Below are 15,240 nucleotides of genomic sequence, written 5' to 3' on the forward strand. Positions count from 1 at the left end.
TTGATAACCTAATACAGTAAAAGAAGAAATAAACTGCCAACTGTACATACAGTGTGTCTAGACTATGGCAGATTGGTGAGGTACATGATGGGGTTACTTGTGTGATGAAGGCCAAGCTCATCCAAACAGCTCAAGAGCAGGAAAGGATCCTCAATCTAATAACTGACACCAGGGGTAGTGGCAGATTGAATCAGAATAACACACATATTAACAGAGACGAGGGGGACTTGAGGTTAGAAATGAGAAGAGTAGAATTTATTTTATCTATTTATTTGAGAGGAAGTGTGCACGGCTGTACCGGAGTTAGATTTAAGCTCGTTTGAATCTGCAGTCCCAGAGGGATGGATAATTGCCTTGGTTTTAGCCATGATTTGAATTCAAAATCTGAAAAGCTACGACTCTCTCTTATGTAACTTAGTACAGAGCTCCAAAAGTTTGTTGCTGTCATACGGGAGGCGGATCTTCCAAACTCTGTATATCTGTGCTGCATCACACAGGTTGTCCTCCCAGTATCTGAGCAGAGCGACGTGAAATATCTCAACAGAGCAGGAGACGGATCAGTAGGCTCGTGAATCATGTAGGATCCTAACAACTAGATAATGGGATCCATCAACTGGCATCCGCTATTGCCAAGACATTTATTTTCAGTCTGAAATTTTTCCGCGTTTTTTTTTTTTAGTTTTTGGGATAGCACTGAGGACGGCCCTGCTGCAATCTCAAAGCACGCGCCAACCGCGAACGGGAGACTCCCAAATGATGTGAGCACTTTTGGCGAGAGCAGAAGAAGAAGAAGAGCAGATGGGCCTGTGTGCTTCATGCACATCTCTGTCTGGGCGCTGTGGATTTATGCGTGTGTGTGTGTGTGTGTGTGTGTGTGTGATGTATTGTAAATCAGCGCAGTATTTGCTTCAGTTGCAACCTGTCTGGGCTTCACAATAGATGGTTTGCTCTGGGCCTTTCCAGCCCTCGTCATAGAGAATGCACGTACGGACGCCAGGGTTTAATTGAATGTGAAGCCCAGCGTCGCTTTACAAGCCAAATGACTGGCCTTCCTCTGAGGAAAAGATGCTTGGATGTCGCTTTTTTCCTTTTTTTTTAAAAGAAGATTAAAAAACTCAAAGCAAATATGCAGTTCCCAGTGCAACGCAAGAAACTGTTTGACAGAACGCTTTGAGAAATGAACCTGTGCAGAAGAAGACGACATATATATCTTTATAAAAATGTTTACTTTTATCTCAGCAGTAAAAATGTTTAAAGAGTCAACACAAAATGTGTTTACCTGGCTGTGCATAGGTGGACGTGAGGGAGAATTATGAATAAACATATCAAACACATAACTGTTCGTTCTTTTAAAAGTACATTGGATGAGTAACATCAACCGGCAGCGTTTAAACTGTGATTAAGCATAACGAGTTTCCACATGCCAATGCAGATCAGAGGTTTTCTGATGAGCTCTGAGTATTTTTGGAACATCATCCAGCAAATTTTGAAGGATTGACAGTTTGTGTTCTCAAACACCTACACATTACCCATCCAAGCTTTTCCTCTGTTTCTCCTAAAGACAATGTCTCATCCAACCTTGTGTTCTTAATGGTTTTCTAGCTGTTTGTTCTGTTATCTGCTTGTAATGAATCACAGCGGCCTCTGGGATTTTGGAAATAGAATTTTACGTTGTGTCAGTGATTTATAGAATGTATAGAATTTAGAATAGATGTATTGGTTGTAACTGGTAATCAGAGTGATACTCAAGACCACTGTAGGGGTGGGTCGGTAGGGCTCCGGACACAGACACACGATGACAGGGTGGTCGGTTTAAATATATTTATTTTACTTCCGCTCGCAGGAACGCCGCTCGCTCGGTCGGTCTTCCCCCCCCTCGCTCGCCCCTGCCTCACTGCTATAAAGGGGAGAGCACACACACACATGTCATTATCCCCAGGTGATTGTTATTATTTTCACCTGGCACTGTTCCCCGAGCCACTCCCCCTCTCTCCCACCTGCAGCCGGGCTGAAACCACACCCGCCACCACATACCCCCACCGCCCGACTTAGGCCGGGGAGCCGTCCGGCCTAGCTTACTCCCCCCCCCCTCCCTCCAGCGGGCGGGAGAGGAAGTCCGCCACGACCATCTGCGTCCCCGGCCTATGGACCACCTTGAAGTTAAAAGGCTGCATGGCCAGATACCACCGAGTGATCCGGGCGTTAGTATCCTTCATGCGGTGGAGCCATTGGAGCGGGGCGTGGTCCGAACAGAGGGTGAATGAGCGTCCCAGGAGGTAGTAGCGCAGGGAGCCCACCGCCCACCGGATGGCCAGGCACTCCTTCTCCACCGTGCTGTACCTGGCCTCCCTCTCCGACAGTTTCCGGCTGATGTAGACCACCGGGCGGTCGACCCCCCCGACCTCCTGGGACAAAACGGCCCCCAGCCCTCTGTCCGACGCGTCGGTCTGCAGCACAAACGGGAGAGAAAAGTTAGGTGTGTGGAGGAGCGGCTCCCCACAGAGAGTCTGTTTTACCTTCTCAAACGCCCGCTGACACTGCTCCGACCACTGGACCGGATCTGACGCACCTTTCCGGGTCAGGTCGGTCAAGGGGCTGGTGAGGTCCGCAAACCCGGCGATGAACCGTCTGTAGTAACCTGCCAGCCCCAAAAACCGCCTCACCTCCTTTTTCGTCTTGGGGCGCGGGCAGGCTGCAATTGCCGCTGTCTTGTCCACCTGGGGACGCACCTGCCCCCCCCCCAAGTGGTACCCCAAATACCGTACCTCCCTCCGTCCAACTGCACACTTCCCCGGGTTGGCGGTGAGCCCGGCCCGCCTCAACGACTCCAGCACCGCGTCCACCCGCCGCACATGCTCCGCCCAGGTGGTGCTGTGGATAATGACATCATCCAGGTAGGCGGCTGCATATGCGGCGTGCGGACGCAGCACCCTGTCCATGAGGCGCTGGAACGTGGCCGGAGCACCGAACAATCCGAAGGGAAGCATGGTAAATTGGTACAAACCATACGGAGTGGAGAAAGCCGTTTTCTCTCTGGACTCTGGGGACAGGGGAATCTGCCAGTAGCCCTTAGTTAAATCCAGGGTCGTAAAAAAACGTGCAGTGCCCAGCCGGTCCAGGAGTTCGTGGACCCGGGGCATTGGGTAAGCATCGAATCGTGACACGTCGTTCACCTTGCGGTAGTCCACGCAGAACCGCACAGTCCCATCCTTCTTGGCCACCAGAACGATGGGGCTGCACCAGGCGCTGTTGGACTCTTCTATTACCCCCATCTCCAACATAGCCGCCAATTCCTCCCGAACCACTTTTCTTTTGTGTTCGGGTAGTCTGTAGGGTCGTGACCTCACCGTCACCCCCGGGGGTGTCTCGATTCGGTGCGCTATCAGGTCGGTGCGGCCTGGCCGGGGGGAGAACACATCAGCAAACCGCTCCTGCAACTGGGCAATGTCTGCTCTCTGGTCCTCAGAGAGATGACCCTCACACGGGAGCGGGGTGGGATTGGCCGCTTTTGGCACCTCCGGCCCCAGGTCCTCTCTTTCCGATACTGTGGAAATCAGAGAAACAGACTCCGCCTCCCTCCAGGGTTTCAGGAGGTTGAGGTGGTATATTTGTGTAGCCCCGCCCCTGTCAGACCGCACCACCTCATAATCAACATCCCCCACCCGGCGTGTGACCTCGAAGGGCCCTTGCCACTTAGCCAGGAGTTTTGAGTTGGAAGAAGGAAGTAATACAAGTACCTTTTCTCCCGGTGTGAATTCTCGCAGCTTGGCTCCTCTGTTGTACAGCCGCTGTTGTCGTTCCTGGGCCTGGAGCAAATTCTCTCGTGACATCCTACCCAGTGTGTGGAGCTTTGCTCGTAGGTCCAGGACGTACTGGATCTCGTTTTTCCCGGGGCTCGGACCTTCCTCCCAGCTTTCTTTAATAAGATCCAGCACCCCTCTTGGTGATCTGCCAAACAGAAGCTCAAAGGGGGAAAACCCGGTGGAGGCCTGGGGGACCTCCCGGACTGCAAACAACAGAGGGTCAAGCCATTTATCCCAATTACGTTCATCGTCGCTAATAAATTTACGAATCATGGACTTCAGCGTCCTATTCATCCGCTCCACCAACCCGTCAGTCTGGGGATGATAAACGCTGGTGCGGACGGACTTAATGCCCAGTAACCCGTAAAGTTCTCCCAGTGTGCGCGACATGAACGAGGTGCCCTGGTCTGTTAGAATCTCTTTCGGGATTCCAACCCGGGAGATGACCTGAAACAGTGCTTGCGCGACGCTCTTTGCAGAGATATTGCGCAATGGCACCGCCTCCGGATACCGGGTTGCATAATCCATGAGGACTAACACAAAGCGGTATCCGCGTGCGCTCCGGTGGAATGGCCCGATTAGATCCATGCCGATGCGCTCGAACGGGACCTCCACCAGCGGTAGAGGCCGCAGCGGGGCACGCGGGATGGCTGGTGAATTGACTAGCTGACACTCCGGGCAGGACGCACACCAGCGGCGCGCGTCCGCCCGGATGCCTGGCCAATAAAATCGGGCCATTATCCGGTCTAGTGTTTTCCCGTATCCCATGTGACCCGCCATCGGATTATAATGAGCCGCCTGGAAAATCATTTCCCGGCGGCTTTTCGGCACCAGCAACTGGGTGTTTTCCTGCCCCGTTCGAGTGTCACGACTCACTCTGTACAACCTGTCCCTAATCAATGAGAAGTGCGGGTACGACAGTGCTACGTCAGGGCGCACCAAATGACCATCAATTTTTATCACCTGGTCGTAGGCTGAGCGTAGAGTATCGTCACGAGACTGCTCGAGTGGAAAATCTTCCATGGCGCGGAACTCGGGAACCGCCGGAGTCTCCTCGGGAGGCTCCGCCGGTTCCCCCCCTCCCCCGGCGGCGTCGGACGACCTCGCGTCACCGCTGAGCACAGCACAAATACCGCATGTCCCTGTCGGTCGTGAACGCACCCCCGCAGCCTCTCCCATTAGCGTGTTAAATCCCTCCCAATCCGTCCCCAAAATTACGGAGTGCGTCAGGTGGGAGCTAACCGCGACCTTTATTCTATATTTTCTCCCCTTGAACCTAAGTTCGACGGACACTATGGGATACTCATGAATGTCCCCGTGCACACACCTAATTTTCACCCGCGACGCTTCTACCAATGCCCCTGGCCGAACCAGGCTCTGATGTATCATGGACTGCGAGCAGCCCGAATCCACCATCGCCTGGCGTGTACCCCCCTGGATTCTTACCGGAACGCGGTACGTCGCTCCCGGGCCGGGGGAGGGTGATGGAGCGCCGGCGACCCGGATCACCTGCCCCACCTCCATCAGCGGGCACTCCCTCCGCAGGTGGCCGAGCCGCCCGCACTTCCAGCACTCCTGCCCTGGCGTTTGAGAACCTCCCGTTGGGTCAGGAAGGGTGCCGGGGTTTGCTGCGGTCGGGGGGTCCCGGTGTACAGCTGCCGGCGGCCGACGTGGGGCCGGTGTGGGCCGCTCCGTGGTCCGCTGCGGGCTCCCTCCGGCTGGCGCTGCTGCCGGTTGCGTCGCAGGCAGCGCTCCCTCCCGGCCGCCCCGTCCGCTGCGGTGCACCGCCAGGTGGTCCTCGGCCAGGGTGGTGGCCGCCTCCAGCGTCGGTGGCCGGTGGTACCGGACCCACGCCGCCGTCCGGGCCGGGAGCCCCTCCACGAACTGCTCCAGTACCACCGCCTCCAGGACTTCTGCCGCTGTCTCCACCCCCGTCGGCCGGAGCCACCTGGCGGCGGCGTCCCGGAGCCGCCGCCCGTAGGTGAACGGCCGATCCTCTGGCCCCTGCCTGGCCCCCCGGAATCGCCGCCGGTGGTCCTCGGGCAGCAGCCCCAGCCGGTCGACCACGGCCTTCCGCACGGCCGTCTCTCCGAGCCGCCGGGGGGAGCCCCATGGCCGCCGTCTGCGCCTCCCCGGTCAGGAGGGGCACCAGCCTGACCGGCCACTCTTCCTCCGGCCAGCAGCATGCCTCCGCCGTCGCCTCGAAGGCCTCCAGGAAGGACTGGGCGTCGTCCTCTGCCGTCATCCGGTGGAGGGTCAGGCCCGCCATCGCCGTCGGGCCCGGTGGTGGTAGCGGGGGTCCCGACCGCGACACCAATAGCTCCAGCGCCTGGGCCTGCCTCCCCACCTGGGCCTGGAGCGCACCCAGGAACTGCCGGTTAGCCTCGGCCTGGTCCCTCTGGATCGCCGCCAGCTCCCCAATCATCTGGCCCAGTGCCAGCGCAGGTTGGGCCGGCATCGCCTGCTGTCCCTCATCCGCCATGCCCCACGTTGGGTGCCACTGTAGGGGTGGGTCGGTAGGGCTCCGGACACAGACACACGATGACAGGGTGGTCGGTTTAAATATATTTATTTTACTTCCGCTCGCAGGAACGCCGCTCGCTCGGTCGGTCTTCCCCCCCCTCGCTCGCCCCTGCCTCACTGCTATAAAGGGGAGAGCACACACACACATGTCATTATCCCCAGGTGATTGTTATTATTTTCACCTGGCACTGTTCCCCGAGCCACTCCCCCTCTCTCCCACCTGCAGCCGGGCTGAAACCACACCCGCCACCACAACCACCAAAAACACCAAAAAGTTGTGACTGAGACCAGAGTGTTGTAAGTAGACCAATAAAAGTCGTTGAGTCAAGGCCAAGACCAGACCAACGTGAATCCAACACTGCATGACACACACGGCATGAAATGAAGAACATGCAGACCAGAGGTCCTTCTTAAATTGATCCGGAAAAGCAAAATGACACCTGAATAATGGTAACAAATTATTCAGACATTGCACATGCAACTTAGTGAAATGCTCTCGTGTTTGGACTGAGAGAGTCAAAAAAAGTTGTCGCGGCCAAGAATGATGTCTAGCAAAACAACACGTCCCGTAATACTTTTATTTCTCCTCTTTTTTTTTTCTTCAGTAAACATTAGCAGCCGCGGTACTCCCCCTCATCACAGAGAAAAAGTGCAAGTGCTGCTGAAAGATTCATCACTACCTCGATGTTTCGCACCGGCACACTCGGCAGATGCCGTGCGTTCGCTTCCGTACGGGACCAAAAGGTCAAAGGGTCAGGGCCTCGCAGGCGCTCAGCGGACTGGAGCGGTGAGGGGGGGAAGCGGACGTGGGCCAATCAGTCTCACGTCGGTCGTGACCCCAGACGGCAGCTCAGTCCCAATCACGGTGATGCCGAGTCTAGAGCGGAGCCTGCGGTGCTTTGCATGCCAGTGGGGAAAGCGTCACGTTTCAGGTCACATCATACATGTGTGCCTGTAAAAGGTGTTAGAATGAGCAATGCCCCCTTTTCTTTCCTTTAGAAAAGCACCCCTGGTTTATATCTTAGTGCAGAAGAGCAGACATACCTTTTAGATGCAGGTTTCACTGTCAATTTAGGCAGCCTGATGAGATTTGACATGAGCACTAACCTGATGAATATCATTTAGTACAGCATCGCTGCCGCTCTTTTAAACACTTTTACAGTTCAAGAACGCAGAAAAGCTCCCTCCTCTCAAAGTTATGTCAGTTTCATTTTTGCCTTCCAGTAAAATCCACCACATTGGAAGCGTATATAAATAAATAGCATCATGTTTTAAATTTGATATTGTGCAGTGGGAAGTCTACATGGCAGAGTGACCTAAACATTTTGGTTATGCTCAAGCAGCACAAACACTCGCACAAAGAATTGTCATCGGCTTCTCATTGCAGCTTCTATTGATCACACACTCACACCTGTGAAGCACAAAACATAAAATAGCCTGGCCCACAATGCATCATTGATTTGCTCCACCTGAGCACTTCGCTCCCAGGATGCAGGATTAACATTAGAAGAACAGTTGGGTAGAAAGCATTATTAAACCCTCTATGGGTTCATTGTGTGAAAACACACACAATCGGATTTATTCATCTCTTCCTCCAAAGGCCTCTGAGTTCTTTCTTTTGACTCCTGCTTTGCATTCTTTTAAAGTCTGCTCTTATATTTATCAGCCCACTCGTCTTCGCACACACTCATGTTGGTCCTGTGGCTTGTTTTCCTATAGAAACCGGAAGTTAGAATGGAGGTTATCTTAATAAGTCTATGGTCATTCCCTTTGCTTGTCTTTAATAATAATAATAATAAAGAGAAACACAACTGTTGTAACTGTTATGTAAATTACAAAAATATCGTTCTAGGTGTATTTTAGGCAGGGGTTCTTTACATTTTGTAACTTTAGGCCCCCTTCTTTGTTTGAAAAACCTCCAAGGACCCCCTTCACAAATAAATAAAAATGACATAATATTAAAATACATACCCAGATACATAACCTGATAATTTGCTGTGAGTGTGGTGATATAACATTCTAATTATTCATTGAAATGATGCTTTGTTTGAAAGACAATGCTTTTTATTCACGTTAATCATTGAGCACATTCAGATTAAAACGGCCTTGTTGTATTTTTATTTATTTGGCAGTGGTTGAGAACATCTCAATGGGAGAAAACATATGGCTGTTTTGGTGTGAAAGCAGAGAAGATCTGGCCCGGTGAACCCATCAGAAATAATGAAGTGAGTTGGTCCGATGAAATCTCTTGTCCTGGCACTACAGAGACAAGAAAACTAAAAAAAACTATTCATGCTTCACCTCTCTGTAATGTGTTGAGAATTTTTTCTTTTATGTGATCTATCGTCATTACAAAACCAGCACAGGTGAACATGTTAACGTTAAGGTCTCCCGCCAATCAAAAATGTGTTTTGTTTCAGTGTTCAGAAGGAATGTTTGACACCAGAATGCAGATTTAATGTTCATCTGCTGTTTGGTGGTAAAAATACAAAAGGCATATGATCATAAGCAACCAAGCCGTCCCTTTATTAGTCATAAAACACGTCTCGAGGGGATTCGCGAGACAACCGGGCAAAGATCTTGTCATTATGCAATGATCAATTCTTAGTTTTCATTCAGATTAGTGGAAAGAAACCACGTACATATGAGGTGTTTCTTTGATTACTTTCTCTATATGATTAGGCTTTTCTTATGCACTCCTTCACATACAAAGACCACACTGTCTGGTATTTCTTGTGAAGGTTTCTTTTCAGAGGCTTCAGCACTGGACAGCTCCCGCTCACATCCGGCGTCCAACCAGGCGAGCAGTGTAGATCAGTAAAGGGTGAAGTAGACATGAGCCAATCAGTCTCACATTGGTCATGACCCCGTACAGCAGCTCGGTCTAATCACAGTGATGTTGAGTCACTGGTGCTTTGCATGCTAGTGGGGAAAGCTTCACTTTTTAGTAACTGCTTAAAGCTTTGACTGCGGAAAAAAGAAAAATGTAGCAGAAAGGGCAAACGTTTGTAGTCATATATACAGTATTTGAATGAATATATAGGAGACATATAATATATAAATTCATAGATGTTGCCAATAGGTGCCTTGATGTGTACTTCATGGAGGCAGAAGTCTATTTCCCTTTAGAAATACAACCATGATTTTACCAGAATATTGACATTGTAGTTCCAGGAGAAAAAATAGATTGCACATGGTCCTTAAACTCTCTATTGCATTTTGTTTTTGTTCCTCTGTCGGCCTACAAGAAATGACCCAACAGTGTCACTGTGACTGAATAAAATGTGCAAATAACATTAAAGACTTGGCGGTGATCAGGCATGTCGCATTACATCATGCACTCGTCTCCTCGATATTTGGGGGCTTCAAAAGAGATGGCAACCATGCTGGGAGGGCGATACACTGTGTGTGTGTGTGTGTGTGTGTGTGTGTTAGTGAGCGTCAGAGAGAGAGAGAGAGAGAGTGTGTGTGAGCCAGAGAGAGAGAGGAGGGGAGAGATGGGGGGATGAATAACGTCGGGGTGGGACACTGAAGGGACGGTGGGCTCAGCTTGCAGCTGGACGAGAGAGCTGCACAGAGGGAAACAACTGCGCAGCAGGGAATGAGATTGGTACGCAGGTGAAAAAAAGCGCAATTGGATGCATGAGTTTCCAATTAAATTACTTGAACTTGCGTTGTAGATAACCGTTTCCAGGAGCAAATAGATCCGCAGTAGAGGGGAAGCAGGGCGAGATGCGCTGCGTCCCTGGCGCCGCGGGCGCGCTATCCGAGGACACGAGGATCGACAGCTGCGCACGTACACCCCGCTTTTAGATGGCTCCAACATTTGGGGTGCAAAACAGGTGTCAGGGAAGTGTCGTCACGAACCCCGGAAGCCGGAGGAGGTGGGAACATCAGAGGGAAAGATGGCAGCGAAATCCGATGGTCGCGGGGTCGTCACCGGTTTCGCCCAGCTGCACAACCTGGACGAGGTGGTGGGCACCGGAGAGGACGACCCTCGGAACAGCAGCTCGTTCCACATATGTCACTGCTGCAACACCTCGTCGTGCTACTGGGGCTGTCGGAGCGCCTGCCTGCATTACCTCCGGGGGAAGGGGAAGGGGAGAGATGCGGCGCGGCCACCGCAGGAGGAGCGCCTCTGGCTGGACTGCCTGTGGATCATCCTGGCGCTGCTGGTCTTTTTCTGGGACGTGGGGACCGACTTGTGGCTGGCCGTTGACTATTACCACAAGCAGGACTTCCTGTGGTCGTGCCTGACCCTGTTCTTCGTTCTGGTGCCCTCGGTTCTGGTCCAGATCCTGAGCTTCAGGTGGTTTGTGCAGGATTACACCGGAGGGGGACTGGGCTCCGTGGAGGGGCTGAGTCGTAGAGCTACGGCCACTCTGCAGAGAGACAGCTGCTGCCGCCTCTCTGTCTGGGTCTGGCAGACCGTCATACACATATTTCAATTGGGACAAGTGTGGAGGTAAGACAAACTTCATGTTCTGCCTTTGGGAGAATCAAAAGCACAGTGTTTCCTCTCACTTTCTGCAGGATCTCTGCCCTCCCTAACCTCCTCTTGACTGTCACCTGGTATAACCCGTTGTTGTGGACATGACTTGGGTGAAAAGCGGCACCGTGGCGATTCCATTACGCTCGCCTCACGGTCTCCACTCTGTGTTACACACGGCTGCATCTGCATTTTCAATATATGCAATACATTCGAAGCACCAATCCCCGTCCCCTCGGCCAAATGCGTCCACGGCGAATTGCTACAGTTGCCCAGAAATGGCGTAAAACTAGGATTATTTCATCACAGTGCGTCATTGCGCTCGTGTGGCGAGGAACAGACCCGGACAGGTAGTAGCCAAAAGCTTCCATGTGTACGTGTGAGCGTGCGCGAAGGCGCGGATGTGTGCGTCTGAGCGCGTGCCAGGCACGGTCTCCTCAGTTCACCCCCCTCTCCCTCCCCGCATAAAATACTTTAACTCTGCAACTAGAGGCCAGACGAGCATCTGTTTTCACGGCTCACATAAAACACCCCCCCCCCCCCCCCCTCCTCACAGACATGATGTCATCGATTCTTCTGCGACGCTCAACATCGATGGTCGGTCTCCCCCCTCCACCCCCCACCCCCAATAAAGCCTTTTGGGGTAGTGTGAAGAGGGGGGGGGGGGGGGGGGGAGGGGCAAAATGGATGCGTCGGGGGGCCGCGGCGAGGCTCGAGGTGTACGTGCCCGCGCGTAATCTGTGACATGCAGCAGCCTGAGGCGTAGTAAAATGTGACACCGATGCGCTCACCTTACTTACACCAACGGGGCTGTTCAGCCGAAGCTTCTGAGCAGCGAGTTGTTTTGGTGCAGACAGACGCAGTGGCTGGCATTTAATGTGTGTGTAGGGGGGGGGGGGGCTGTAACGCATGACGGCTGCTCTGTGAAGGACTGCCAGGGGCTGAAAATGAATGTAAAACCGCGCAGAAAAATCGTTTTCAGTCGACATTTGCTGTGATTTTTTTCTTCTTCTTTTTATTTGCATCACATGCTGAGACTGACCACTGATTCTGTTATTTGTGTCTAGCAGCTGTTTCCATGGATTATCTATGGCATGATTGCATTTGCAGACCAATGCATGAGAACATTGAGTACATTGAGTGCCACAGGCGTAATTACTCACATGCAGGAAGAGTAAAATCTCAACTGAACATCACTGACCTGATAATTTATATAAGAATAACTTCCTGGAGCTGTAGAGAGTCTCTGACTCCATACGTATGTTCAAGTTAGATTTGAGATCCTTACCAGTTAAAATGCAATTTCCCAGAAGGACACTCTCCATTCCTCTTCAGACTCATTTTGAGCTGCACCTTGAGGCTATTTTATTGATTAGCTGCAGTAGTATTGTCTCACGTTTATTTACTCTACTGCGGTCTAATTGATTATGTTTGCTCATATCGGAAGTGGGAAGAAGATAGTGCTGGGAACTGTTGCACGCTGTCATTAGTTGTTTTGGTGGTTGTAGTGGTTGATACATACAACGTAATTTGAGAGCATGTGGAAGCACCAGGAGACATCTGTCCAAAGGTAACAGGGTCCATCTAGGAACACCTCTGACCTTCACCAATGAACACGTTATATCTGCTTTGCTTAGTCTGTTCAAAAACCTACAACGACAATAATTATCGGTCCAGTAAGAGGCCGGATGACTGCTTCCTATAGGAGTGTTTGTTGGTTGCCGGGCAACAGGCGATAAGCGTAAAGCACATGACTGTCCAATGGTAAAGTGTCGTTAAAGCAAATGCATTTGAAACTGGCTTATAAGGAACTCAAGCATACATAACGCGTTGGTGTGCTTGTTGTGACAGCACAAGGCCTGTGGCGAAGGATCGTGGTCAGGCCACTGCCTCCCTTCGGACCCGAGGCGCCTGGTTGCTGGTTCGGGGTTTTCCGGGGTCAAAGATGCTCTTGTCAGCTTAGTGAGAGTTCACAGGCTAAGACCCGCAGGGCTAACATTTGATATGGAGATTAGTAGCCAGTGTGAGAGGTCAAACTGCCAATCGGTGGCACGACGTCATCATTCTACTTTGTATCGTGGCCAGTGAATCTCTGTTAAACAGCACTTTGCTTATTTAAGGGTTCAGGGCCATCATGTGGTGCTATTCGTCGTCTGAATTTGCCATATCGAGTATGTTGTCATCACATGGGCAATCTCATTCCATGACAGGATTTCAAAGCCACTGCAGATCTTAAGCAGTCTTAAAAGGATGCTACGGTATCAGTTTGTGAATTGTTTTGCCGTCATTAAAGGAAGAGCCTAAGAGGAAGAGTTGACAGGAGTCCACAAGCGCTACCACTTTGCTGCCTTCCCTCTGTGCACCCGAGGACCGACTCGATAACAGGATCCTTCCAAGTCCCCCACTTGAAGGATCGTCTCTCTTCCATCCGCCGTCCCACTCTGTCGCTGGGCCTCCACAGCTCGGGCACGTCGTCCTCCCCGTGAATCACCGGCGCCGCTGACGGTGTCTCCCTCCACTTTATGGATTCCGCTCACATGTGCTCAGGCACACACACACACGTACGGAGGTCTCTCGGTGGTGTGACGGACAGCTTAATCAGTGTAAACCCAAATTAGCATCGGACTGAGGAATAACTTTATTCGACATTGCTTTGCAGGAGGTTGTTTTCTGGAAGTTCTGGAAGCTCTTCGTTGTTGGGAAATCCCAGCAGAATTTTGCAATTTCTTGTCTTCTTGATGACTTTTAATGTGGTACAGTTTGAGGTGACGATATTGTATGAGATGCAATTCTTTAGTTTCTCATTATACTGTATTATATTTCTCAAAATAGAAAATCGATTCAAACCATCCTCTAAATAAATCATTGACAACATTATTTCAACGAACATTGATCGTCTCAAGCTTGAGAACATTTTGAAAAGAAAGTTAGCAACCGAGAGTGAATGAAGTGGACATTTTGGAGGCAGTGAGGTCTAATGAAGACTAACGGCAATGTATTTTGGATATGCATCATGGGAAATGCAGGATCGAGCAGTTTTTGGATCTTGAATACTAAAAAGGTCAGGAAAATGTAAACATTCTTTTTGAAAAAAGTTTCAAAAAGTAGCACTGGTCACCTCAGTTCCCCCCTGTTCCAGTAGATTAAGATCCTCCACAGACGACACGAATAAAGAGCTGTCCAGTGCTGAAATCCTCACTCAATCCCTGCGATAGGTTTTAATGCACTTTAAGCTGCTTTGTACCAAATTAAACTGAGTAGGATGTGTGTACATGAGAGTGTGTATTGATTCATATTGTCTCAGTGGGTTTCATACAGTTTCCTTGTGAAATACAGCACTCTGTTGTATAGCCTCAAAACAACAATGGAGTTATATCTGGATATAGATATGGGTAATGTTTTGATATTTATACATTAGATATTGACGCATTCAGTGCACATTTGTACCCTTGCTATATAAAGAGAAGGTTGCAACAGACTGTGGACTTACATGAAATATATTACTTAATTCTTGAGAGGATTCATCAGGCAGCTGATTACGTATGTAATGTAATAACATACATGTTACATAAACATAACATAAAATGTTGGCGTTGTCTTTTTGAGTTTGTATTATTTGAATAACAATTTCCATTAAATAAATTTTGTGTTATTTCCTGTTTTTCTTCATCTTGTTACATTATGTCCATGGTCACGTATTTGTGTGTTGAGTTAGTGCTTACTCGCCACATAATTCCTTTTAAGAATGCACTAGACTTCAATAATCTTCCATGTGTCGTCAATCCCACTTCTGAAGCTGCCAAATAATTCTTCCCCCCCCCCCCTCATTGCAATTGTACAGTACACCACAAACATGATGGTTGGATTATGCTTTTTATCCGGAGAGCGTGCTCACCGCCGAGTGACTCGGCGAAACTGCCTCATGTTTGACATCTGCCTCATGTCTCCTAGTCTGGTAAACATTAATACAGACTGGGAAGGACTAGACAAAAGCCTCTCTTGGCTGGCCGGGCTGCTTGTTGTTGCCAAAAAGGTTTGTACACGCGGTGAGTCAAGACATTGAGATGATACAATGCGACCAGCTGCACTGTCGAGGAAAAACAAAAAAACCCAAAAAAACAGCTGACGGGTTGAAAGAGGGAAAAGAGGAAAGCTCGGATGCATCATGACGATTGTGTTTTGCGAGTTTAAAGCGGCAAAAGATGAGTTCATCCACTTACCTCTAAAGTCAAAGCATTAGAGTATTTTTGGAGAGAATTAAATAACCGACTGACTGCCGGTTCTAGTGGGCTCCTGGATTTTTTTAAAGGGAGATTGTTTTTCGTTGTTGCATATGTAGGAGGGTCTTGATGCTGGCTCACTTTCTTTGTATTCAGAAACACGTTAAATATACTTGGAATACCATTCCATCGAAAAGATGACGAG

General features: G+C 50.3%; 3 protein-coding genes across 30 annotated transcripts in view; 2 read left to right on the plus strand and 1 right to left on the minus strand.

The window, feature by feature from the left end:
* The window catches only part of rps12 (ribosomal protein S12), a 209,637-nt gene that overhangs the window by 116,264 nt on the left and 78,133 nt on the right, over window positions 1-15,240 (plus strand). For 2 of the 28 annotated variants that reach the window (XM_062559623.1, XM_062559641.1), the window contains exon 1: window positions 3,168-3,177. The exons of 24 other annotated variants lie outside the window; for them this stretch is intronic. The gene's annotated coding sequence lies outside the window, so the exon portion shown is untranslated. Of the gene's footprint in view, window positions 1-3,167; window positions 3,178-14,088; window positions 14,099-15,240 lie in introns of those variants that run through there. 2 more of the 28 variants (XM_062559620.1, XM_062559637.1) reach the window with 1 other exon arrangement.
* On the minus strand, window positions 58-7,423 carry LOC134107852 (uncharacterized). The gene is made up of 3 exons (XM_062559791.1): window positions 7,371-7,423; window positions 3,188-5,811; window positions 58-62 (listed from the first exon to the last, which is right to left on the minus strand). Exons 1-3 carry the CDS (start codon window positions 7,421-7,423, stop codon window positions 58-60), a joined length of 2,682 nt encoding a protein of 893 aa, XP_062415775.1.
* The window catches only part of xkr6b (XK, Kell blood group complex subunit-related family, member 6b), a 35,467-nt gene continuing 30,022 nt past the window's right edge, over window positions 9,796-15,240 (plus strand). Inside the window, exon 1 of the mRNA XM_037448809.2 lies at window positions 9,796-10,791. Within this exon, the coding sequence (XP_037304706.1) occupies window positions 10,232-10,791 (560 nt within the window). The 5' untranslated portion in view covers window positions 9,796-10,231. The remainder of the gene's footprint in view (window positions 10,792-15,240) is intronic.

Source organism: Pungitius pungitius, chromosome 20 (genome assembly GCF_949316345.1).
Source record: "Pungitius pungitius chromosome 20, fPunPun2.1, whole genome shotgun sequence".
NCBI lineage: Eukaryota > Metazoa > Chordata > Actinopteri > Perciformes > Gasterosteidae > Pungitius > Pungitius pungitius.